The sequence below is a fragment of the Macaca thibetana genome, chromosome 1 (genome assembly GCF_024542745.1).
Source record: "Macaca thibetana thibetana isolate TM-01 chromosome 1, ASM2454274v1, whole genome shotgun sequence".
Classification (NCBI taxonomy): Eukaryota; Metazoa; Chordata; class Mammalia; order Primates; family Cercopithecidae; genus Macaca; species Macaca thibetana.
The window spans coordinates 133,813,555-133,838,554 of NC_065578.1; the positions used below are offsets into that span (position 1 = coordinate 133,813,555).

Below are 25,000 nucleotides of genomic sequence, written 5' to 3' on the forward strand. Positions count from 1 at the left end.
TGTGTAATGAGATGGGGAGAAAACAGGAGAGCCCAGAATGACCTGGATGCTGATCAGTGAACATACCCTACCCCCAGTAAAACAAATTCAGAAAACAGCTTCCGCCCATCCCCTCCCAATGGAGGGCTCTGGCAGGAAAAGGGGTGAACAAGAGGCTTCTGCCAGGGTAAAGGTTGAAGGTGCCTGGTCATTTGATCATCTTATCAGTTCTAGGCAGTGATCAGCCAATACTGAGTCAGCAGGGGCAATAGCCCTGGCCCTTGTCTCACTCCTGTTGGGGGTAGGGGAGGGGGATAGGTACATTCTCAGGTTCAAAGCATTTGGGTGAAATCAGTTAAATAGATATCAGAAGCATTTGTATCTTTCACCCTTTTGCCCCCCCAAGCATACTCCCTGAGTATATGGAACATTCCTGAGAGGTGAGAGTGGAGGCGCAGAGCTAATGAGGGAGGTAGTGACCAAAGACCAAGAAATCTTTGTTTTTTAACTTTTGTTTTAAATTCAGAAGTATATGTGCAGGTTTGTTTGTTTGTTTGTTTTCCTGAGACGGAGTTTTGCTCTTGTTGCTCAGGCTGGAGTGCAATGACATGATCTTGGCTCACTGCGACCTCTGTCTCCTGGGTTCAAGAGATTCTCCTGCCTCAGCCTCCCAAGTAGCTGGGATTACAGGCATACAACACCACGCCTGGGTAATTTTGTACTTTCAGTAGAGACGGGGTTTCTCCATGTTGGTCAGGCTGGTCTTGAACTCCCGACCTCAGGTGATCTGCCCACCTCGGCCTCCCAAAGTGCTAGGATTACAGGCGTGAGCCACCGCACCCAGCCTATATGTGCAGGTTTGTTACATACATAAATTTGTGTCATGCGGATTTGTTGTACAGATTATTTCATCACCCAGGTATTAAGCCTAATATCCATTAGTTATTTTTCCTGATCTTCTCCCTCCTCCCACCCTTCACCCTCCAAGACCAAGAAATCTTACTCCATCTTCAATTATTCCCCTGTGGAGCGCTTAGTGCTTGAGGTCAGCCCTTTGGCTTGCCCCGGTCCTGGGATGGAGTGCATTTGGGGGCCAGGATCCATATTCCTAGATTTTATTTGCCAACTCTGCCTGGGGACTCAGGGAAGGAAAGGTTAAATACAGAGAGCAGCTCTTTCAGCGAATAGTTCTGCTAGAACTTACTGCTCTGCGCCAAACTCTCACACCCGTTTCCATTCCACCAAGTGGGCAAGAGTGGGGACTTCGAGAGATGTAGACCTCCAGAAGAGAAGGGTGGGTCCCTGTTCTAGGCAGTGCTGCGTTTAATGAGTAGTACTTATTTGGAGGTGTGCTGTGGAGGGCTGTGAGGAGGATTTCCCATGGGCTCTTTGGGAAGAGGGGAGCGATAGAAATGAACCAGGTTTCCAAAGAAGTCTTCATAATGGTTCTTTCTGCCACCCTTCACACAAAGCCAGTCTACAAGCTGTAGTTTCACTTTTCTCAAGGGTGAAACTACACGGGGGGAAGGAGCTTCAGTGGCCCAAGCTACAAGATGCTCCCTCTAGTGTCTTGCACGCTCACAAATTTTTTCCCGACCTTGGAGAGGCCTAGTGATCTAAAGCCTTCCACTTAAGTCTAAGGGGCCACCAATCAAGGCCTGCCCGCCTCTGCAGCTCCAGGGTTGAAGCTCTTGGGCCGTCACACCTGCCACTCATTTTCTTCCTCCCTTTCCATTGGCTCGTGGTAGATAGCGAGGCTTTTTTTTTTATTATTTCATTGATTGGGCGGGGCCCAGTCAGGGGTGGGTTGGGTCTTTGACAGCTTTCTTTGCCAGATTCAAAGATGGCGCTCATGGCCACGCTAAGAATGCAGCGTGAAGCTGCAGTTCTGCCATCACTCAAGATGGCTGCCCCCATCAAGATGACCGGGGTGTGCCGGGGGGAAAGGGGCAGCATGATGGTCTGAGATGGTAAGGGATACTGCACCATTGCAGGCCTGGTCTTGGGGCCTGGGAATCAAGAGTAGAGAGACTAGGGAGCTAGGTGAGGTCTGTGGTGGGGGCTAGGATCAGAGAAAGGGAGAGAGGACAAGGGTGACAGGTGGGGGTGAGAGATCAAAGATGGGGCGGGAGTGTGCCTAGGGTTGTCTCTCCATGAGTGCTCTCCTTCCCTACTCTTCCTGTTCCAGGTCTAGCGTCGGACCATGTGGAAGTTTCTGAGACTAGGGAGCCGGATAATGGGGGGTGGGGCCCGTTGGAGGGTAAAGGGGCAATAGCGTCCTTTCACAGGCTAACCCCGGCCCTTCCCCGTCCTCTGGACTAAAATGGGGAACACATTGGGCCTGGCACCAATGGGGACTTTGCCCCGCCGGAGCCCCCGCCGAGAGGAACCCCTGCCCAACCCTGGGAGCTTCGATGAGCTGCACCGGCTATGCAAAGGTGAGAACTTGGCATTGGGGTGTCTCAAGATGAAGGGGCAGAGGAGTGGAGGGTCTTGAATGCTGGATGTCCGGCGATGGGAGCAGGAAAGGGGAGATCACAGCTGGGGCATGCAGCATCAGGGAGGATCAGGTGCCCAAATGAAGTGGAGCATTTCATTGCAGGACTTGAAAGGAGGTTAATTCCTCCAAAGTGTTCCCTGTGGAATTGAAAGGGGAGACTACCTTTTGGGGTAGTGGTTCTTTGTCTGTGCTTATTCCTTCCCTTCCCCTACCCCCTTCAGATGTATTCCCAGCACAGATGGAGGGCGTGAAGCTCGTTGTCAACAAGGTTCTGAGCAGCCATTTCCAGGTGCTCCCACTTCTCTGGCCCCTCCTTACTATTCCCCCTTTCCTGTCCCTGGATCATCTTCTCCTTTCCTTTGTACTCCAGCCCTAGCCAGTCTATGTGGGACAAACGAGGGAGGATGTGGGGTTCTCTTTACCTCCCTGCCTGTGGGACTTGTTGCTTTTAATCCAGTGACCCTCTCTGTATATGTTGGAATATTTGGGATTCGTGAGAGGCCCTCTGAATGGGGAAAAGATTAAGGGTGGGATAAGGGATTGAGGTGGAGCAGGAATGCGCTTTTCTCCACTGACTCCTCTTTCCTCAGGTGGCTCACACTATACACATGAGTGCCCTGGGCTTGCCGGGATATCACCTCCATGCGGCCTATGCAGGGGATTGGCAGCTCAGTCCCACTGAGGTGAGGGCTCCAGACACCTGGGTCATCTCCCTAAAAGCCAATCTGGGACCCAGGTCTGGAGGAAGAGGAATTGTGTGTGTTATGGGGAGGAATGGGCCGTAACCTGACTTTTGTGTCTCTTCTGAATGGGAGAGGGTAGAGAAACATTTTCTGTGAAGAGCCCAGAGTGTGTCTTTGTTACTCCACCAGGGGGCGCTGTGCACTCTTAATGAAGTTCTATATTTGGGTTTAGACTGAGTGATGCCATCCGGCTCAGCCTTACTACTGTGTATACCCTTCCACAGGTGTTCCCCACTGTGGTAGGGGATATGGACAGCAGTGGCAGCCTGAACGCCCAGGTCTTGATCCTCTTGGCAGAGCGGCTCCGAGCTAAGGCTGTCTTCCAGGTGACCACAATTCCTGCCGCCGTCCCCTGAGGCACTTCCTCTCTCCTTCATGGGTTTCCTGCTCTGAGGGCTTGGAAGGAGGAGCAGAGTCAATAATGATCATAAAGAGGGAGGGAGATTTTACTTCTTGCTCTTGCCATTCAGACGCAGCAGGCCAAGTTCTTGACATGGCAGTTTGATGGCGAGTATCGGGGAGATGACTACACAGCCACTCTGACCCTAGGAAATCCTGACCTGATTGGGGAGTCGGGTGAGGAACTGGGACAGGGTTCTTTTTATCTTGGCTGCCCATTTGCTAATGTTACTATGCCTCTTCATCTTCTGTAGAGTTTGGAGTGTAGAAAAGGAACTTCTTGGGCATGCTGGGGTGGCGGTTATTGGGGGTGAGGGAGCAGGTCTGGGTGTTGTCTCTATGACTGACTCCATGTCTCCCCGTTCCCCCACAGTGATCATGGTTGCTCACTTCCTGCAGAGCCTCACTCATCGGCTGGTGCTGGGAGGAGAGCTAGTTTATCACCGGCGGCCAGGCGAAGAGGGGGCCATCTTGACACTGGCTGGGAAGTACTCCGGTATGGGGCAAAGTGAAGTAGTGGTGGGTATGGGGGGAAATTCTGAACTTTTCTGGGGTTCCTGGCCTGTGTCATACTACAGTTAACACTCCTTCCCCTCTGTACTTTGGATTTTACAGCTGTACACTGGGTAGCTACATTGAATGTGGGATCAGGCGGGGCCCATGCAAGTTACTACCACAGGGCAAATGAACAGGTGAGACCTCTGATCTCACTCCCCTCCTCGTCAGCAAGTCAGTCGTGAACTTTTGCTCATCTGGACCTCTATCACCCTGCTGACCTATTTTTCTTCCTACCACGCTGTGTATATATTTCCATGTATGCCTTCATTCTGCTGATCCCCCGTCAGGACCCTTCTGGTCTTCACTGATACTGATCTCTCTCTCATCCTTGCCCATGGTTCTCAGGTTCAGGTTGGAGTGGAGTTTGAGGCAAACACAAGGCTACAAGACACAACATTCTCCTTTGGTTACCACCTGACTCTGCCCCAGGCCAACATGGTGTTTAGAGGTGAGGGTTATTGGGAGACATTTGGCTATGCTGAGGAATGGGGAATGCAGAGGGAGGGAAACTTTACCTTATTTCTGGTGACTATTTCCTCCAATCCCTGTTAAATAACCTAGTGGGTATTCTCTTCCCCCAACAGGCTTGGTGGATAGTAACTGGTGTGTAGGTGCTGTGCTGGAGAAGAAGATGCCCCCACTGCCTGTCACCCTAGCCCTTGGAGCCTTCCTCAATCACTGGCGCAACAGATTCCATTGTGGCTTCAGCATCACTGTGGGCTGAGGTTGTCCAGAGCCAGCCCCCACAGCAGCTGGAACCTCTGAGTCAGGTGCCCTAGGGCCAGAGACTAGGCCCCTCTCCAGAGCCCACCTTGCTGGGTGACCTCTAGGACCCAGGAGCAGAGTGGCGGATAGGACCATGCCCTCCTCAGAACTGGAGCTGCCACAGGGGCAGTTGATGAGGCAGAGGTTTGAGGATCGCCCCTCTGCTACCAGCCCCAGTATCACCTTCCCGATGCTCCTGTGGCTCTGGACTAAGGGGAAAGGATTAAGGGGTATGGCTGAATTCCCCCTGGCACTCCTTGCCTCCAGGCTTCCTTCTTCCTTTCCCTTTGGTTAATCCTGCATGGGATTAGCTGACCATCCTGTTTTCCATCCCAGAGTCTCCCAAGGCTGGGAAAGTAGGGCTGAAGGGCTAGATATTTGGTCTCAGAAAGTAGGGCCCACCCATTCCCAGAAGGAGCTTCTTTACCTCTTAGCCCTGAGGCTTCCTCCTTCCCATCTTCTGTGCTTCCAGAGAACAACTTTGTTCCTATGGCCAACCCCACTATCCCCATGACCGCATGAAGAGGCAGTTATTGCTTTAGTCTTTCATTGCAACCACTGGGCTCCCTTTGAACCCGGCCCAATCTTTGGTCCCAGCATTTCCCCGCTCCAGTGTATCCAGGGTGTCCCAGGTGATCTGGGGAAGGAAGTGAGCCTGGTCTCAGCTGCAGATCTCCTGGAGCAGTGGCATCATGGCAGACAGGCCCTGGATGTGCTGGATTTGGTACCCGTAGGCCTCATTAATGCTCCGGAGCTCAGCCAGCAGGCCCAGCAACTTCGCATACAGAAACCTTTGGAGGAAGTAGTGGGGTTGCCAGGAAAACAGGAGGGAAATAAGGCAGTTGGGAGTCTTGTCTTGAAGCCCTGATCCCCTGAACTATTCCTCAGTGAAGCCAGGTCTGAACATTAGAGAAAATCATGCTCTGGTATGACAGATGATCAGAGGTTCCAAAGGTCCTCCAGGGGGCCTCAGTCTGACACTGTCTTCTCTCACCGTGCTCAGTTTTTTCTGAACCCAGAGCTCTGAGGGCCACGTGTGAAGAAAGTTCCAGACTTGGCCAGAACTCCAACTGTGTGGAATCTGAGGGCCTGGCCTTCTAGAGCAAGTTCTAGAAGGTGGATGTGTTCTATGGTATAAAGCATCCCCTTTCTGGCCAAACTAGCTCTTGGAGGAATGAGCAAAACAGAAGTGGTGCATACCTCAGAGCCTGGATAAATCACAGACTATTGAACCTGGAACTGGCTTTGGCCATGAAACTGTGAATTGCCATAACTTCAAGGGAAATGAAAAATCAAAGGAATTGGCCCAATGGCGAGGAGAGGAAAGGCCAAGGGAAGAGAAATGCCTGCGTTAGTCTGGAGAAGTTGGACTAGTGAGGTGATGGATGTCATCAATCTCAGGAATGCTATTACCCAGAGCCTCTGAGCTACTACTTTGCATCTGTACTGAATAAAAAGAAAAAAAAATCTGGAAAAAGTGAGATGAAACAGCAGTATCCAAATTCAGTAATTTGGAGGCTGAAATGATGTGAGACAGGGATGGCCAGGGGGAAGGACTAGACCCCAAGATACCTGAATTCACTAAGGAAAGGACAGTAAAAAACATTCCTCCCACGCTCAATGGTTCGCCAACCCCTTCCTGCCCTGGTGTGGCCTCCAAGCCCTCAGTGTCCCACCGTACCGATCCCGGGGCCTCTGCTGCTGGCCCTTGATGTAGCTTTGCAGAGTCAGTGCCATCTCCTCTTGCAGCTGATCAATCTCATGTCTCTGGGTAACTCCAGGTCGGTCTGTAAGATAGGGAGCTGGGAAGGACAAGGTGGGTGGCAGGGGTGGGCCTGCATGGTGCCCCAGGGACCGAGGCTGGGAGGTTTGACAGCTAGGCTAGAAGGCCTAACCTAGTCTGCAGGTTTGACAGCTAGGCTAGAAGGCCTGGGGTGGATGGACTCAAGGAGCTGAATGTTTGGGCAGAGGTGGTGCAGCAAAAGGCTCTGGGCTTTGGGAGATGCTCACCAGGAGAGAAGAGGGCCATGGCAGCCAAGAGCACATACTCAGGCTCCTGGAGCTGCAGTTTTCGTAGTGTTCCATGGAAGTGAAAGAGCAACTCCAAAAACTCTACCTGGAACCCCACTGCGGGAGATACTAGGATTAGGAGCCTCTAGGTCACCTGACCACATACTGTACCATGAGGACACATGCCCCCTACTGCTCTAGCACCATCTCACCACGGGCTGCGTCTTCAATTGTGTAGCGAAGAGGCCCGCAGAGGAAGTTTTGTGTTTGGAGACAGAAAGTGGTATTGAGTACGATATGACAGATTTCCACAGCTGCTCCCTTGAGAAGGGAGATCTGGTCTTCAATGGGCAGAGAACTGTGGAAAGCAGGAAACAAGGGCACTTTTCAATTTTTTTTTTTTTTTTAGATAGAGTCTTGCTCTGTCACCCTGGCTGGAGTGCAATGGCACAATCTCTGCTCACTGCAACCTCCGCCTCCCTGGTTCAAGCAATTCTCCTGCCTCAGTCTCCCAAGTATCTGGGATTACAGGCATGTGCCTCCATGTCTGGCTAATTTTTTGTATTTTTAGTAGAGATGGGTTTTCACCATGTTGGCCAGGCTGGTGTCCAACTACTGACCTCAGGTGATCCACCTGCCTTGGCCTCTCAAAGTGCTGGGATTACAGGTGCAAGCCATCGCGCCTGGCCCACTTTTTAATTTTTTGTTTATTTATTTTTATTTTTTGTAAAGATGGGGTCTTACTATGTTGCCCAGGCTGGTCTCGAACTCCTGGGCTCAAGCAATCCTCCTGCCTTGGCCTTCCAAAGTGCTGGGATTATAGGTGTGAACCACTGTGCCCAGCCGACAAGGGCACTTTATTATTATTCTTATTAATTAATTAATTTTTGAGACAGAGTGTTGCTCTGTCACCCAGGCTGGAGTGTAGTGGCCTGATCTCAGCTACAGCAAACCTCCTCCTAGGTTCAAGTGATTTTTCTGCCTCAGCCTCCTGAGAGGCTGGGATTATAGATGCACACCACCACACCCAGCTGAGTTTTGTATTTTTAGTAGAGACGGATTTTACCATGTTGGCCAGGCTGATCTCAAATTCCTGAGCTCAAGTGATCCACCCGCCTTGGCCTCTCGAAGTGCTGGGATTACAGGCATGAGCCACTGTGCCTGGCCTATTATTATTATTTTTAGCTTTCATTTTTTGAGACAGAGTCTCACTCTGTCACCCAGGCTGGAGTACAGCGGTGCTATCTCGGCTCACTGCAGCCTCAACCTCCTGGACTCAAGTGATCCTTCCACTTCAGCCTCCCAAGTAGCTGGGACTACAGGCACCCACCATCATGCCCAGCTAATTTTTGTATTTTTTGTAGAGATGGGGTTTTGTCATGTTGCTGAGGCTGGTCTCAAACTTCTGGACTCAAGCGATCTGCCGGCCTCCACCTCCCAAAGTGCTGGGATTACTGGTGTGAACCACTGCGCGGCACCTCAAGGGCACTTTAGATGCAAGCCTGTACTTCAGAGATGGAGAAGAACTCCCAATTCTGATTGGCACAGTTAAAAACAAAGCTGGGAATTCAAGACCTAATGCTTGGAAAGGCTGAGGCATGTGTTAATTTGTTGTCAGTGACTTTTCGGGGTGGATATACAACTTGCTGAAGTGTTTGCCTCCTGAAAGATGAGGGGAGGTCACTCACCGGAAGACAGGCAGGTCCTTGGTAAACTTGATGACTTGCTGTACCATGAAAGTGTTGACGTCTGCGAAGTGTGTGACCAGAGGCAGCACAGGCGCTAGGGTGGGCAAGGGCTGGTGATGGATGAACAGATGAGCTGGAGGCTGCAACGATCAGAACATTAGCTAGAGGCCCTGGCCCTAGGGCCCTCCTTCAGGCCTCGCCAGCCTTATCTTGGAAGAGTTCCTAGCTGAGAAGCCTGCTTAAGGCCGGGGTTCTGGAGATCCATCCTCAGTATTGGTGCATGGCATATACCCCTTTCTCTCAGACCAGCCTTTTTGGGTGCCCTTTTCGTTGTATTCCAACCCAAATCCTGTCGGTGCTCACCCTAAACTGCACAAACTGTTCAAACATGGTGCCCATGTGGCGGGTGTGGGCCCCCAGGAGTGTCTGGATCAACTCTTCTTGCTCATTACTCAGTTGCATAGGTGTTTGCTGTGCCCGCCGCTGGGCCTGCTTTGCTCGCCGCAATGCCAGGGCTTCTGCCGACAGTATCACTGTGCAGGGCAAGAGATCATGACAAAGCTGTTGAGACCAGCAGAGCACTTCTCTCTGCTGGTCCCTGATCTGGGGCCCCTCAGCCACCCTGCACAACGAAGGATGGGGGGAATGGGGGAATTCCTGAGGTTTTCTTGGGCTTGGCTAAAGTCCTAGAGGCTCCAGGAGGCAGGGGGTTCCTATACACTTCCACCAACCTGTGAAGAACTACAGCAGAAAACTGCACCATGGGAGAGAAGGGAAGGGTGGCGAGGAAAGTAGGAAAGATGTGAGGAAATGTGCGAAGGCTTTTGGGGAAACAGTGTAGAGGGAAGGGTCTTGATGTCTAGAGCATCACCTTATGTGATATTTTAAATGATCCTTCAAAAATAATCAGGCCGGGCGCGGTGGCTCACGCCTGTAATCCCAGCACTTTGGGAGGCCGAGGCGGGCGGATCACAAGGTCAGGAGATCGAGACCACGGTGAAACCCCGTCTCTACTAAAAATACAAAAAATTAGCCGGGCGTGGTGGCGGGCGCCTGTAGTCCCAGCTACTCAGGAGGCTGAGGCAGGAGAATGGCGTAAACCCAGGAGGCAGAGCTTGCAGTGAGCCGAGATCGCACCACTGCACTCCAGCCTGGGCGACAGAGCGAGACTCCGTCTCAAAAAACAACAACAACAACAAAAAAACAAAAATAATCAAATAATCCTTTCAAATAAACACTTACCTGGTGTTTTAGCAAAATTTCAAAACTTCTGAGGTTAAATCCCACTGAATGAAACAACCCCAGGATAGGCAGGGCTGGTATTAATCATATATATATATAAAATTATATATATATGTATTTGTCTGTTTTATTTTGTTTTGAGATGGAGTCTCTCACTCAGTCGCCCAGGCTGGAGTGCAATGGAGCAGTCTTGGCTCACTGAAACCTCCACCCCCTGGGTTCAAGCAATTCTCCCTGCCTCAGCCTCTGGAGTAGCTGGGATTACAGGCACCCACCACCACACCTGGCTAATTCTTGTTTTCTTTCTTTTTTTTTTTTTTTGTATTTTTAGTAGAGACGGGGTTTCACTGTGTTGGCCAGGCTGGTCTCGAACTCCTGACCTCAAGCGATCCACTCACCTCGGCCTCCCAAAGTGCTGGGATTATAGGCATGAGTCACCATGCCCAGCCTAACTAATCATTCATATCTATCTATCTATCTATCTATCTATCTATCTATCTATCTATATTTTTTTTTTGAGAAAGGGTTTCACTCTTGTTGCCCAGGCTGGAGTGCAATGGCGTGACCTTGGCCCACTGCAACCTCCGCCTCCTGAGTTCAAGCGATTCTCCTGTCTCAGCCTCCCAAGTAACTGGGATTACAGATGCATGCTATCACGCCCAGCTAATTTTTGTACTTTTAGTAGAGATGGGGTTTCATCATATTGGTAAGGCTGGTCTCGAACTCCTGACCTCAGGTAATCTGCCTGCCTCAGCCTCCCAAAGTGCTGGGATTACAGGCGTGAGCCACCGCACCCAGCCCAGTCATATTTTTTAGAAATGTAGACAGGCTTAGATTCCAGTGGCAGGACCAAGGTCACAAAATAAGTAATGTAGATTGAATTCAAACCAAAATCTTTTGACTTCTACAAAAGATCCAAGATCGAACCAAGATCTGGAATTCAGACCAAGATCTTTTGACTTCTACAGCTTCCTTTCATTCTTCCACAGTGAGAATTGTGCGATATGGAAAAAGCAAGTTTTTGGGAGTCAGGTAAATTTGAGTTTGAATACTGACTGTACAACTTCTTCCTTCTTCTTCTTTTTCTAGAGAGGGCATCTCTGTTGACCAGGCTGGTCTCGAATTCCTGGCCTCAAACAATCCTCTTGGCTCAGCCTTCCAAAAGTGCTGGGATTAGAGGCATGAGCCACCACGCTTGGCCTGCACAAGTTTTTAGTTGAATTAACTTGGGCAAATTAACTTCTGTGAGCCCCAGTTATATCATCCTTTGGGAGCATAGCACAGTTACTTCGTACAGAGAAAACATTAACTAATTCAATTATTGAGCACCTACTAGGTGACAGGCACTATGCTCAAGAGATAGAAAATAAAAAACACACCTGTAATCCGAGCACTTTGGGAGGCAGAGGTGGGCAGATCACCTAAGGCTAGGAGTTCGAGACCAGCGTGGCCAACATGGTGAAAGCTCATTTCTACTAAAAATACAAAAAATTAGCTGGGCGTGGTGGCACATGCCTGTAATCCCCGCTATGCAGGAGGCTGAGGCAGGAGAATCGCTTGAACGCAGGAGGTGGAGGTTGCAGTGAGCCAAGATGGCACCACTGCACTCCAGCCTAGGCTATAGAGTGTGAGACTCCATCAAAAAAAAAAAAAAGAAGAAAAGAAAAGAAAAAAGCTAGCCATGTGGATATCTAGGACAAAAGCATTTCAGGTAGAGGGAATGGCAAGTGGAAAAGCCTTGGAGAAGAGTGTGCTTGGTGTTTCTAAGGATGACAGTGTAGCTAGAATTGATTGAGTAAGGGGGAAGAGTCTGATAATAAAGTCTGAAAGGTGTTGTGGGAGAGCTAGATCATGAGATCATGTACTTTGAGATGGGGAGCCATTGGAGGTCTTGAGTGAATACTGACATAATCCGACTAGTTTCAAAAAGAGTACGGTGCCTGCTATGTAGAGAATGCACTGTTGGGAACAAGGACAAAGCAAACAGACACAGTCAATGCATTCTTGGGATGTAGGGGGCCAACTCACTGTCTTTCCTCATGCCAGCATCTAAGCACTTCTGCAACCTGCAGGCTGGGCAGTGGCGCCTCTGAATCTTGCTGACTTCACAGCTTCCAGCAAAGGGGCAGGTGGGACCAATGCTTTTGCTGACTGTTCTCCTGTGAGACACAGAGATGTTGCTAAAGTCTGGGATGCAGTGAACAGACACATGGATGGGTGAGGGGCTGAGATGACATGGTCTAAAAGACCTGGGAATCTGGTGAAATGGACTAATCTGAGCTGTGCCCAAAGGTCCCCAGGGGTGGATAGGGTCCAACACATCTCAAGCATTTCCATGGCAACACAGGATCACTCCGGAAAGCCTAGTTGATGTAGTACTAGCTAGGTGCTTCACAGGCAGTGGGTACATAATAAGTGCTCTTGACTAATGGGCTGTGTCCATCAGACAAACATTTAGCCTTCCCTCTGTTATGCCGCCAGTTTATACAGTGATGTGTTTGACAAGATGTAGGTTGCCATCCACAGGGTAATTAGACTCTCAGATAAAGGAGTAATGTAGCTGGACAGGCTTAGGCACCAGCGAGGGTGTAAAGGCTGACTGATAGGGAGTTTGGTTTGGACGGCTGTTTCCACTGGGGAGGAGACTCTCACCTGAAGAAACCCTTGCAGCCCTCACAAGTCAGCGCGTTGAAGTGGTAGCCTGTGGCCTGGTCCCCACATACCACACAGTTCCTCAGCTCATCTTCCCTACTGGCCATGACATCAGGTGTTGGGGTGGCTGTTACAGACTCCTGAATGTGGGAGGGGTCAGCAGTCAGTTCTGGGCCACGCTTGACCCTTTTCTGTCCCTTCTACAGAGTCTCTTTCCAAACCAAACCAAACCTGTCCTTGACTTGATCCCCAGCATTATCTTTTGTGTGTTTCTTTTCTTTTTCTTTTTTTTTTTTTTTGAGACAAGTTCTCACTCTGTCACCTAGGCTGGACCTCTGCCCACTGTAACCTCCGCCTCCTGGGCTCAAGCTATCCTCCCACCTCAGCCTCCTGAGTAGCAGGGACTACAGGTCTGGACCACCATCTCCAGCTAATTTCTGTTTATTTATTATTATTAATTTTTGTAGAGATGGGGTTTTGCCATGTTGCCCATGTTGATTTTTGGTTTGTTTGTTTTGTTTATTTGTCTGTCTGTTTTTTGAGATAGAGTCTTACTCTGTTGTCTAGTGTTACCTAGGCTGGAGTGCATCATAGTTCAATGTAACCGCACACTCCTGGGCTCAAGGGATCATCCTGCCTCAACCTCCTGAGTAGCTGGGACTATAGGTACACACCATCACACCAGGATATTTTTTCTATTCCTTCCTCCCTCTCTCCCTCCCTTATTCCTTTCTTTTGTTTTTTGTTTTGTTTTGTTTTGTTTTGTTTTCCTGAGACTGAATCTTGCTCTGTCGCCCAGGCTGGAGTGCAGTGGCGCAATCTTGGCTCAATACAACCTCCGCCTCCCAGGTTCAAGCGATTCTCATGCCTCAGCCTCCTGAGTAGCTGGGATTACAGGCACCTGCCACCACACCCAGCTAATTTTTTATTTTTAGTAGAGATGGGGTTTCACCATATTGGCCAGGCTGGTTTCAAATTCCTGACTTCAAGTGATCCTCCCACCTTGGCTTCCCAAAGTGCTGGGATTACAGGCGTGAGCTTCTGCGCCTGGCCTCTTTTCTTTCTTTTTTGTAGCGATGGGATCTGTTATGTAACCCAGGCTGGTCTTGAACTCCTGGGCTCAAGCGATCCTTCTACCTTGGCCTCCCAAAGTGCTGGGATTACACACGTGAGCCAGCATGCCTAGCCCCCAGCATTATCTGTACTTTATTGCATTTAGTCTTTGGCTCCCAACAGATTTCCTACCTGCTTATCTTAGGCAGTATATCATCTGCAGGCCACAGAATCCGGTATGGAATGCCTTTCCCCAAACTCCCACGCTGTTGCTGGTTTTCCTCTGATCTCAGGAGTTACCAGTGATTGGAGTTAGGGATTATGACCCTTAGTACCTGGAAAACAAGAGATGTCTGTTTTATGTGGACTTCAGTGGCTCTCAGTGACTGTGGGGTTAGGGCACAGACCCTGGACTCTGGGCAAAGGTCTGGGTGGGAGGTTTTCCCAGCATGACAAAAGTGCTGGTTGGTGGCACATGGGGAGGGACTCTGCTGGGCGGGAACCTTGTGACTCATTGGAAGCTGCTTCTTATTAGACTCATCAAGATTCTCCCTGTTGATGAGTTTAAGGCTACATCTGCAACCTCCTGTGTACAGAGATCCTGAACAAGCTGGGAGAGAGAGAGAGAGAGAGAGACAGACAGACAGACAGAGCAAGCTTTTTCACACACAGTATGTCAGTACTAAAAGAAGAGGTGTGGGCCGGGCGCGGTGGCTCAAGCCTGTAATCCCAGCACTTTGGGAGGCCAAGATGGGCAGATCATGAGGTCAAGAGATCGACACCATTCTGGCTAACACGGTGAAACCCCGTCTCTACTAAAAAATACAAAACACTAGCCGGGCGTGGTGGTGAGCGCCTGTAGTCCCAGCTACTGGGGAGGCTGAGGCAGGAGAATGGTGTAAACCCGGGAGGTGGAGCTTGCAGTGAGCTGAGATCTGGCCACTGCACTCCAGCCTGGGTGACAGAGCGAGACTCCGTCTCAAAAAAAAAAAAAAAAAAAAAAAAAGAAGAGGTGTAATAAGGCTCCCCCAAAAAAAGTTTTTAAGAGACTAGAGGCCCAGCACGGTGGCTCAAGCCTATAATCCCAGAACTTTGGGAGGCCGAGGCAGGTGGGTCACTTGAGGTCCGTAGTTCGAGACTAGCCTGGATAACATGGTGAAACCCTGTCTTTACTAAAAATACAAAAATTAGCTGGGCATGGTAGCACATTCTTGTAATCCCAGCTACTTGGGAGGCTGAGGTGGGAGGATCACTTGAACTCAGGAGGCGGAGGTTGCAGTGAACTGAGATCATGCCACTGCACTCCAGCCTGGGCACAGAACAAGTGAGACTCTGTCTAAAAAAACAGAGAGAGAGACTAGGATCTAATTAAGAACTTATGCAAAGAACCCTCTCACTTCCTAACTAGGGAGGGCTGAGAATCAAATCAGAATGACCACAGGGCACAGTGACATGCCCTGTATATCCCCCCTACTCTGGAGATAGGTAGAGGATGGTTTGAGCCCAGGAGTTTGAATCCAACCTGGGCAACATAGCAAGACCCTATCTCTAATAATAATAATAATAATAATAATAATAAAGAGTGCTATTTTTTTAAAGTAATTTTTTTGGGCCGGGCAGGGTGGCTCATGCCTGTAATCCCAGCACTTTGGGAGGCCAAGGCGGGCAGATCACGTAGTCAAGAGGTCTGGCCAACATGGTGAAACCCTGTTTTTGCTAAAAATACAAAAATTAACTGGGGATGGTGGTGCACGCCAGTAGTCCCAGCTACTTGGGAGGCTGAGGCAGGAGAATTGCTTGAACCCGGGAGGCAGAGGTTGCAGTGAGCCAAGATCGAACTGCTGCACTCCAGCCTGGGTGACAGAGTGACCATGCCCGGCTAATTTTTGTATTTTTAGTAGAGACAGGGTTTCACCATGTTGGCCAGGCTGGTCTCAGGCTCCTGACCTCGTAATCCACCTGCCTCGGCCTCCCAACGTGCTGGGATTATAGGCGTGAGCCACAGCACCTGGCCTATTTTTCTTTGTTTTGCTATTATGTCTTCTGCTTCTTCACTTGCATTAAATTATAATTAATGTTTCTCTAAAGATGAGTTAAAACCCCAAGTGCAGGCTAGAGTCATAAACACACACACACACACACACACACACACACACACACACACACAGAGAGAGAGAAAGAGAGAGAGAGGGAGAGAGAGAGAGAGAGAGAGAGAGACTGAGTTAAAAAGATCCTTGTTTAGTTTACCAGAATGAATTGGTAGAACCCCTAATCTCAAGTGGTATAGCATCTAACTATGCATAACTTTGCATTTTGAAATAAACTGAGTTCCAGAGAGCACAGATGCTTGGATCTGTTCCTTGGGAGATGGTAAGAATATTTATGTGTATGTATCTGTTGGTGTCTTTGTGACTCTGACAATTCATACTAGTTTATTCAATCAACAAATATTGACCAAGAATCCACCTATGTCTTAAGACACTAGAGTTAAAAGATGAGTAAGATGCTCTCCTACTCTCATTCCCGCTAATGGGGGAAACAGACCTTTACACATATATAAAGAAATAGAGTCAGATCAGTGATGGTGCCATGCATAGAGCATTACGGCACTGAAAAAGTAGGGCGCTTAATTCTGCTTTGGCGAAGGGGTATTGAGGAAGAGGCAGGAGAGGCTTTCTGGAGGTGTGGCAACTGAGTTGACTTTTAAAGGGTAATGATGAGTTAGCCGGGGGGTGGGGGGAATATAAAAGGCAGTTCAGGCAGAGGGTGCAGCCTGAGATGGTCAATAAGCCAGATACAAAAAGGTAGATATGGTAGAACCACAGATGGGCCTCTCTTGCTGGAGCATAACATTTCAGGCTGGGAGTGGGAAGAAATAAGGTTGGAGAGGTGCGATATAAGGCTGAGATGTAGGCAGATCACAGGAGACCTCATGTGTCAGGCTAAACACTGAGTCCATCAGGAAACTTTGAAAGAGAAAGCTGTGAAATGACATTGTCATATCTATATTCTAGATAGTTTAGTCTGCTGGCTGTTGGATTTGAGGGGGCAGGACTGAAGGCAAAGAGACCAGTTAGAAAGCTATAGCCATAATGTAGGCAAGAGAAGATTAAGCTGGAGCTAGGATAGTGGAAGGATGTAGGAGAGGAGAGGGTTTTGAGAAATACGTGGAAAGTGAAATTATTGGAATTTGGTGACTATTATAATGCCTGGATTAAGAAAGAAGACAAGGAATTAAAGATAACTCCAGGTTTCTGGCATGGGTGACTGAGTGGACGGTGGTACTGCCAACTGGGAGAGAGACTACAGGAGGAGGACAAGGGCCCTCCATACTTGGGTGCCAATCCATTTTCACAGTTGACAATTTACTCCAGTAATAAGTTATCAAGTGTCCACTCATGATTAGCACCAGAAGGAGAGACAAAAGAGAGTCCCTATTACAGAGACACTTCCAGATTAATTATGAAGACTGAATAAATAAATTGAATTCCTAGGTCTTAAAAGAAAATATATAATCAAACAAATGTTGTGGTAAAGACTATGTATAATATTATAGGTATTAATTGCTCCCTTAATTTATTCTTCTTGTGTACCCAGTATGAGCAGAGTACTATGTAAAATTCCTTGCCTGTGTTAACACTGTAAGATAGGTAATATCGTCATTTTACAGATGAGAAAACTGAGGCTCAGATTGTTTAGATAACTTATACAAGGGCCAATATACCCAACAGTTTATTAGATGACTCCACTTGGATTCACATAGGCACCTCAAATTCAATATGTCTAAAATTGAATTGTCAACCCCCCCACAAACTAACTTTTCCTACATTACCTGACTTGATGACTAGTCCAATGTGAGAAAGTGGAAAGAACATGGGCTTTGGGGTCATATAGACTTACGTTCAAATTCCGACTGGCTCTTGCTAGCTGAATTACTTATTCTTTGCCGCTTCTCTAATTGTTTGCCATGACTGAGACCCAGCCCCATGGGGCTCTGAGAATCAGATATCATCAGGCTGAGCCAACACTGGACCAGGGAAGGGAAGGCATACTTCCTCTTCCTACCTCAGCAGTGAATGCTTAGGGAGAAGTTAGGCTAGAAAGATGTTCTGGTCCAGCTGCCCTTCACCTGGGGCCAGGGATTACACTAAGCTTTGTTCTTCTTGCAGAAGTCCACCCTGAAGTTCTTTGAGATGGGGTTTCCTTTGGAACAGACTGCTTTGAGTTTGCTCTTCTGTGTACAGAAACCCTCCCCTGGCTTCAAGGTGTCTGCTGTAAAGCAGACAGAGAGTAGAATCTGCTGCAGGATGCCCCTGGCATCCATAGCGAACAGGCTTTCAGGGTTAACTGATACCCTCACCCTCTTCCAACATGCCTCTTCCAGGCCAGGGTCTGAAAAACACCTGTGAGGATTGTGACCTGATGGGTTAAGCTCTCTGAATTTCAGTTTTCTTTCCTGGAAAAAAAGGGTTAATAACACTCGTTATCCAGGTTTGCTGTGAAGACTAAACAAAGTAATAAAGTAGTAAAATGTAAAATTCTTTACAAGGTGCTTGAAACATGCAAGGAAATCAACATATATTCATTCTCTTACCTTCTTCCTTTCCTTCCCCTTTTACTGCTGTCTTCTCCCAGATGCCAAACCAGAAATTGGTGAGTCATCTAGTCTCCTTTCTCTCCCTCATTCCCTATAAATGACCAAATGCCATGACCTGTCATTCCTATCTTCTGACCTCTACATGCCCACTACCTCTTAGCTGCGTTTAGGCCCTCATCATTTTCCACTTACTGCTGCAGCAGACTATTCAATTATTCTCCCTGCTCCCAGCCTCATCTCCTTCCAACCCATCCTCCATGCTGTTGCTATTTCTAAAATGCAAATTTGATCGTGTCTCTTCCCTGCTTAAAATTCTTCATTTGCTTTCCATCACCTTCAGGATAAAATCCAATCTCTTTAGCATGTCACACAAAGTCCTTTGTGATCTGGCCCCTATTTAATCACTCTGGCTTCACCTATTCTGTCTCCACTTCCCTCCCCTGACCTAGCACATCACACTTTGGCTCTAGATGTGCTTAAGCATTTAGAGTTTCCCGAACAAGCTGTGCTCACCCACCTCTGAACATCTGCCCTTGTTGTTCCCTCTGGTTGGAATTGCCTCACACATCCTTATTTTCAAACCCTCCTCCCCTCATCCTCCTGATCCTCTTGGTCCTTCAGGCCTGGGTACTGCAGATCACCTCAGTGAGCCTAATAGAGCTACACCTCTGTACACAAATTTGTCACAGCACTTATCACACTGCAGGACAACTGTCTGTTTCTTTCTGACTCTGTCAATCAACTGTGAATTGATGAAGTCAAGGGCTGCACCTGTCATTTGGGGATCCTTAGGGTCTTATGTACTCCAAGCATATATAATAAATATTTATGGAATGAATAAATGGACTGGGATACAAATTAACATCTGATTTCAAATCCATGCTCTTTTCGTGCAACATCACATGCTATTGTTTGCGAATGAGTACGCTCATTCATTCAATAAATATGTAATGGGTATCTACTTTGTGCCAGGCATTTTGCTAGCACTATCTTCTGAATACATTTCTATTTCCCTTTTAGCTGCTTTCTTTTTTATTTTTATTTTTATTTTTTTTGAGATGGAGTTTCGCTCTTGTTGCCCAGGCTGTGAGTGCAGTGGCGTGATCTTGGCTCACTGCAACCTCTGCCTCTTGGGTTCAAGCAATTCTCCTGCCTCAGCCGCCCAAGTAGCTGGGATTACAGGCATGCACCACCATACCTGGCTAATTTTGTATTTTCAGTAGAGACTGGGTTTCACCATGTTGGTCGGGCTGGTCTCAAACTCCTGACCTCAGGTGGTCCACCCGCCTCTGCCTCCCAAAGTGCTGGAGTTACAAGTGTGAGCCACGGCACTCGGCCTAGCTGCTGTCTTCCAAAGCTTGTTTTTTTTTTTTTTTTTTTTTGAGACAGAGTCTCACTCTGTCACCCAGGTCGGAGTGCAGCGGCTTGATCTTGGCTCACTGCAACTTTCTCCTAGTGATTCTCCCGCCTCAGCCTCCTGAGTAGCTGGGACTACAGGTGCACACCACCATGCCTGGCTACTTTTTGTATTTTTAGTAGAGACAGGGTTTCACCATGTTGGCCAGGCTGGTCTTGAACTCCTGACCTCATGATCCACCTGCCTCGGCCTCCCAAAGTGCTGGGATTACAGGCATGAGCCACTGCACCCGGCCTTTCATAGCTTTTTAAAAAAAAATTCTGAGACATGACCACTCCGGGAGGCGAGGCGGGTGGCTCACTTGAGTTCAAGACCAGCCTGGCTAACATGATGAAACCTTGTCTCTACTAAAAATACAAAAAATAGCCAGGTGTGATGGTGGGTGCCTATAATCCCGGCTACTCAGGAGGCTGAGGCTTGAGAATGCCTTGAACCTGGGAGGCGGAGGTTGCAGTGAACTGAGATCATGCCATTGCACTCCAGCCTGGGTGACAGAGGGAGACTTTGTCTCAAAATATATAATTAATTAATTAAAAAATAAAACAAAATAAAATAAACTCTGAGACAGGTCTTGTTCTGTTGCCCAGACAGGAGTGCAGTGGTGTGACCACCACTCACTGCGGCCTCCACTTCCTGGGCTCAAGAGAATGAATTTCCTGCATTGGCCTCCCAGGTAGCTAGGACTACAGGTGCATTGCACCACACCTGGCTAATTTTGTTTATTTTTTGAAGAAACAGGGTCTCACTATATTGCCCAGGGTGGTCTTGAACTCCTTGGCTCCAGCAATCCTCCTGCCTGGCCAGACTCACATTAGTCTTCTAGTCCTATTCCTGACTCCTTTCATACTTCTAAACTGTTCCTACCTGCTGTTCCTACTTGCTATGTTTGCATTTGCTATCTGGCTGACCTCACTCAAGTATCTATCAAGCCAAATATCCAGTCTGGGCCTGTTGTGTCCTGTTTAGCCTCCCATATTCTGGCACAAACACTTCTTTGAACAGGAGGAGTTCCTTTCTTTTGAGCCTTATAATCTGGTTTTAATCTTCTTTCTTTAAATTTACCACCAATCTCCTATGATCTATTGAATTCAATGGGCTTTCTTTCATGTTTCTCCCAATCAACCATCCTCCCTTCTGCTTTTGACCTCCTAACAACTACTTTCTCTTCTTTGAAACTTTTTCTCACTAACCTCTATGATGTTACGTATTCTCGGTTCTCCATTTGTATTTCTAATAGGTCTTTGTTTCTTTCTTCTCTAATTGATCCTTCTTTTTTCTAGGCCCATGAGTTAGGAAAAACTACGAAAACTCTGGAAACTGTGGGGTTTTTTGTTCCCAAATGCTCCTTTTTTTAAAAATTTTGAGACGGAGTCTTGCTCTGTCACCAAGCCTGGAGTGCCGTGGTGTGATCTTGGCTTACTGCAACCTCCACTTCCTGGGCTCAAACAAGCCTTGTGCCTCAGCCTCCAGAGTAGCTTGGATTACAGGCGCCCGCCACCACACCTGGCTAATTTTTGTACTTTTAGTAGAGACAGGGTTTCGCCATGTTGGTCAGGCTGGTCTCAAACTCCTGGTCTTAAATGATCCAGCTGCCTTCGCCTCCCAAAGTGTCGGGATTACAGGTGTGAGCCCCCAAGCCCATGACCTAAACTTGATCTTAACCTTCCTACCCTTCTTTCATGTTCTTCCCTAATGCTTAATTTCTACATGAGGCTCTGGTAAAAAGTAAAAATGTCTAATATTTTAACATCACAGTTCACAGTTTATATGCTTCATTTCGTTTACCCTCATCTCAGTATGTGAATGTCTCCAAAATCTACAACTTTAGTTCCAGGAAATCTTTGTTCTTTTTATTTTTTATTTTATTTATTTATTTTTATGTTTTGTAGATATGGGGTCTCACTATGTTGCCCAGGCTGGTCTTGAACTCCTGGGCTCAAGGGATCCTCCTGCCTCGGCTTCTCAAAGTGCTGCAATTACAGGCATGAGTCACTGTGCCTGGCCAAATCTTGCTGTTCTTAGTAGTCACTCTTTGTTATTTTTATTTTTTTGAGACAGGGTCTCACTCTGTCACCCAGACTGGAATGCAGTGGTGCCATCATGGCTCAATGCAGCGTCAACCTCCTGAGCTCAAACAATCCTCCTGCCTCGGCCTCCTAAGTAGCTGGGACTAGAGGCACACACTACCACACTCAGCTAATTTTTATTTTTATTTTTTGTAGAGATAGAGTTCCACTGTGTGGCTCAGGTTGAGTAGTCACTTCTGATGTCTCTGCAGATTACATTTCATTCTGTTCCTTTCTCTGGACTCCCACTGTACTTGCCCAGACTTCTATCAGGTAACCTATGACAATACCATGCCTTTGCATTCACAGGACTGTCTCTCCCCTACTACACCATAAGCTGTATGTTGTGTAGGTTTTTCTACCCCAACACTCGGCATCTGTCCTGGTCATAATGTGTGCTTAACAGCTGATGAAAGATTGAAGAATTTTTCCCAATTTCCCAATCTTGAATTCCAAAGTCACTGTGAATCCTCCTCTAAATCTTTCTAGTCACCAAGTCTTGTAGATTTCTTATGTCATGTGTTTCTTGATGCTGTGCCTTCTCTTCTGTTACCGTCACTACACTCACCCAGGATCCTACACTTTGTACAACTGCAGCGTCCCCATCTTGGCCTTCCTGCTCTTAGTGTTTCTCTTGTCAAATCAGTCCCATGTTTCTTCTGCAAGAATAACCTAAAGGTGCTATTTGTATGAAGGCTAAATTTAAATTCCTTATTCTGATACTCAGGACCCTGCCATATCTCCTGCAATTTCTCCATTCAAAACCTGAGTTTTCTTTCACCATTTTTTTCTTATTGTCACCCAGATACCAGAGAGACACATCTTTTCCTCCTTCTTCTCTCCTGTTCTCCATTTGTTTATATTCTACTCTTCCTTTAAGGCCTAACCCAAATTTCACTTTCCCCAGGAAGTTTTTGATTATTTTGGTCCCAGCTGATGTCTGTCTTCTTTGACTTATTTATTTATTCATTCATTCATTTATTGAGACAGAGTCTTGCTCTGTCGCCCAGGCTGAAGTGCAGTGGCATGATCTTGGCTCACTGCAACCTCCACCTCCTGGGTTCAAGCGATTCTCATGCCTCAGCCAACCGAGTAGCTAGGACTACAGGCGTGCGCCAGCATGCCTGGCCAATTTTCAGTAGAGACAGGGTTTCGTCATGTTGGCCAGGCTGGTCTTGAACTTCTGGCCTCAAGTGATCTGCCCGCCTTGGCCTTTCCAAAGTACTAGGATTACAGGAGTGAGCCACTGCACCCCGCCTATCTTCTTTGACTTATTACTATTTCTTTTTTTGGAGACAGAGTCTTGCTCTATCCCCTAGGCTGGAGTGCAGTGGCGGGATCTCAGCTCACTGCAACCTCTGCCTCCAGGGTTCAAGCGATTCCCATGCCTCGGCCTCCTGAGTAGCTGGGATTACAGGCACCCGCCACCACCCAGCTAATTTTTGTATTTTTAATAGAGGTGGTGTTTCACCATGTTGGCTGGGCTGGTCTTGAACTCCTGACTTCAGGTGATCCACCCGCCTTGGCTTCCCAAAGTGCTGGGATTACAGGTGTGAGCCACCACACCTGGCATGACTTATTGTTATTTATTATTATACAATTTACTGTTGGAGCATAGTTGGGTATTTAGTCATCTGAGGCAGAGATTGGCAATTTATGGCCTATGAGCCAAATCTGGCCTGCTGCCTGTGAGCTAAGAATGGTTTTACATTAATATTAAACATTTTTAAAGGAAGAATATTTTGTAACACATAAAAATTACATGAAATTTAAACTTTAGTGTCCACAAATAAAGTTTTACTAGAACATAGCCACAGCTATTTGTTTACATATTGTCTATGTCCTCTTTCTTTCTTTCTTTCTTTTTTTTTTTTTTTTTTTTTTTTTGAGATGGAGTCTCGGCCAGGCGCGGTGGCTCAAGCCTGTAATCCCAGCACTTTGGGAGGCTGAGACGGGTGGATCATGAGGTCAGGAGATCGAGACCATCCTGGCTAACACGGTGAAACCCCGTCTCTACTAAAAAATACAAAAAAAACTAGCCGGGTGAGGTGGCAGGCGCCTGTAGTCCCAGCTACTCGGGAGGCTGAGGCAGGAGAATGGTGTAAACCCGGGAGGCGGAGCTTGCAGTGAGCTGAGATCCGGCCACTGCACTCCAGCCTGGGAGACAGAGCGAGACTCCGTCTCAAAAAAAAAAAAAAGAGATGGAGTCTCACTCTGTTGCCAGGCTGGAGTGCAGTGGCGTGATCTCAGCTCACTGCAACCTCTGCCTCCCTGGTTCAAGCAATTCTCCTGCCTCAGCCTCCCAAGTAGCTGGGACTATAGGCACATGCCACCACACCCGGCTAATGTTTGTATTTTTAGAAGAGGCAGGGTTTCACCAGGATGGTCTCGATCTCCTGACCTCGTGATCCACCCCCCTTGGTCTCCCAAAGTGTTGGGATTACAGGCGTGAGCCACCGCGCCTGGCCGTCTATGTCCTCCTTCAAGCTATAAAGGGAGACTTAAGTAGTCTTGACAGAGAACATATGTGGCCTGCAAAGCCTAAAATATTTATTATCTGGTTGATACAGAAAAAGCTTACTGATCCCTGATCTCAGATCTTGAATTCTCTTAATAATCTTCATAGCTGTTTAAGAACTTTGGAAAGGTCTGCTTCACTATAGATGAGCTTTTGACGCTAATTAATGGTTCATTAGAACAGTGGGGGAAGTTGGAGTCGTAGGTTTTATAGAGTGTGTAGGAGCTATCCTAGTTAGAAACTTAGTAACTTAGGCAACTGGATTCCCATTGGAAAGTGAGAGTCAGAGGATTTCAGGTGGATGAGGGAAAAGACGTAATCTTTTTTCCATGTTCTCTTTTTCTGACTTAGCAGAGGAAATGTAAAAGCAAATGGGATCTAGCTACAGAAAGGACTATTTGAGGTCTTACCTGAATCTGGTTGTTGAGAAGAGATCAATGGTTGCTGACTGAGAAAAGCTCTACTATTAATGACACAGTTATAACAGGCAATGAAAGAAATCATCAAAAGGGTATAACTGCTAAAGCTGAAAGTGGCCTTGGCTGACTGAAGCTCTAAGTAGGCTAAGAGGTTTTACAATGCCTAGGAGTATTATAGGCATGATAATTTAAAGGATTTCTTTAAAGAAGAACAGAAAGCTAGATATTTAGATAAACAAGTATAGCAACTGAAGTTATCGGAAAGTTCATGACTTTTACCAGGTGTTCTATTTCTTCTCATCTTCCCCAATCATATTGTTTCCTTAAAATTATTTAGCATAGGAACTTTTTTTTTCTTTTTTTTGATATGGAGCTTCACTCTTGTTGCCCAGGC

The 25,000-nt window shown here is 47.5% G+C and overlaps 3 protein-coding genes across 12 annotated transcripts in view; 1 reads left to right on the top strand and 2 right to left on the bottom strand.

Moving 5' to 3' along the window:
* The window catches only part of PFDN2 (prefoldin subunit 2), a 184,729-nt gene that overhangs the window by 121,302 nt on the left and 38,427 nt on the right, over positions 1 to 25,000 (bottom strand). The gene's annotated exons all lie outside the window — the stretch shown is intronic.
* TOMM40L (translocase of outer mitochondrial membrane 40 like) lies at positions 1,752 to 6,432 on the top strand. Of its 3 annotated transcripts, none has more exons than XM_050759175.1 (10): positions 1,752 to 1,949; positions 2,268 to 2,417; positions 2,701 to 2,768; positions 3,070 to 3,162; positions 3,447 to 3,548; positions 3,693 to 3,798; positions 3,995 to 4,117; positions 4,237 to 4,313; positions 4,525 to 4,627; positions 4,764 to 6,432. In XM_050759175.1, exons 2-10 carry the CDS (start codon positions 2,303 to 2,305, stop codon positions 4,901 to 4,903), a joined length of 927 nt encoding a protein of 308 aa, XP_050615132.1. In that variant the 5' UTR covers positions 1,752 to 1,949; positions 2,268 to 2,302; the 3' UTR covers positions 4,904 to 6,432. The 3 variants fall into 3 exon arrangements, with proteins under 3 accessions (XP_050615132.1, XP_050615122.1, XP_050615142.1); XM_050759165.1 differs by having other exon boundaries at positions 1,753 to 1,949; positions 2,168 to 2,417; XM_050759185.1 differs by lacking the exon at positions 2,701 to 2,768 and having other exon boundaries at positions 1,805 to 1,949; positions 2,168 to 2,417.
* Positions 5,478 to 14,038, bottom strand: NR1I3 (nuclear receptor subfamily 1 group I member 3). Of its 6 annotated transcripts, none has more exons than XM_050758273.1 (9): positions 13,782 to 14,038; positions 12,537 to 12,676; positions 11,913 to 12,043; positions 9,006 to 9,175; positions 8,643 to 8,782; positions 7,167 to 7,312; positions 6,955 to 7,071; positions 6,626 to 6,731; positions 5,478 to 5,735 (listed from the first exon to the last, which is right to left on the bottom strand). In XM_050758273.1, the coding sequence occupies exons 2-9, from the start codon at positions 12,641 to 12,643 to the stop codon at positions 5,606 to 5,608; spliced, it is 1,047 nt and encodes a 348-aa protein (XP_050614230.1). In that variant the 5' UTR covers positions 12,644 to 12,676; positions 13,782 to 14,038; the 3' UTR covers positions 5,478 to 5,605. The 6 variants fall into 6 exon arrangements, with proteins under 6 accessions (XP_050614230.1, XP_050614213.1, XP_050614222.1 ...); XM_050758256.1 differs by having other exon boundaries at positions 6,626 to 6,746; XM_050758265.1 differs by having other exon boundaries at positions 6,955 to 7,083.

Bases quoted from the DNA above. Each gene is read 5' to 3' on its own strand.
- NR1I3 (XM_050758252.1), bottom strand. From the start codon at position 12,643: ATGGCCAGTAGGGAAGATGAGCTGAGGAACTGTGTGGTATGTGGGGAC. The intron at 8,783-9,005 runs GTGAGCACCGAC...TGATCGTTGCAG, and splicing joins AACAGTTTGTGCAGTTTAGG to CCTCCAGCTCATCTGTTCAT. The intron at 6,747-6,954 runs GTGAGCATCTCC...TGTCCTTCCCAG, and splicing joins CATGGCCCTCTTCTCTCCTG to CTCCCTATCTTACAGACCGA.
- TOMM40L (XM_050759175.1), top strand. From the start codon at position 2,303: ATGGGGAACACATTGGGCCTGGCACCAATGGGGACTTTGCCCCGCCGG. The intron at 2,769-3,069 runs GTGCTCCCACTT...CTCTTTCCTCAG, and splicing joins TTCTGAGCAGCCATTTCCAG to GTGGCTCACACTATACACAT. The intron at 3,799-3,994 runs GTGAGGAACTGG...GTTCCCCCACAG, and splicing joins TGACCTGATTGGGGAGTCGG to TGATCATGGTTGCTCACTTC.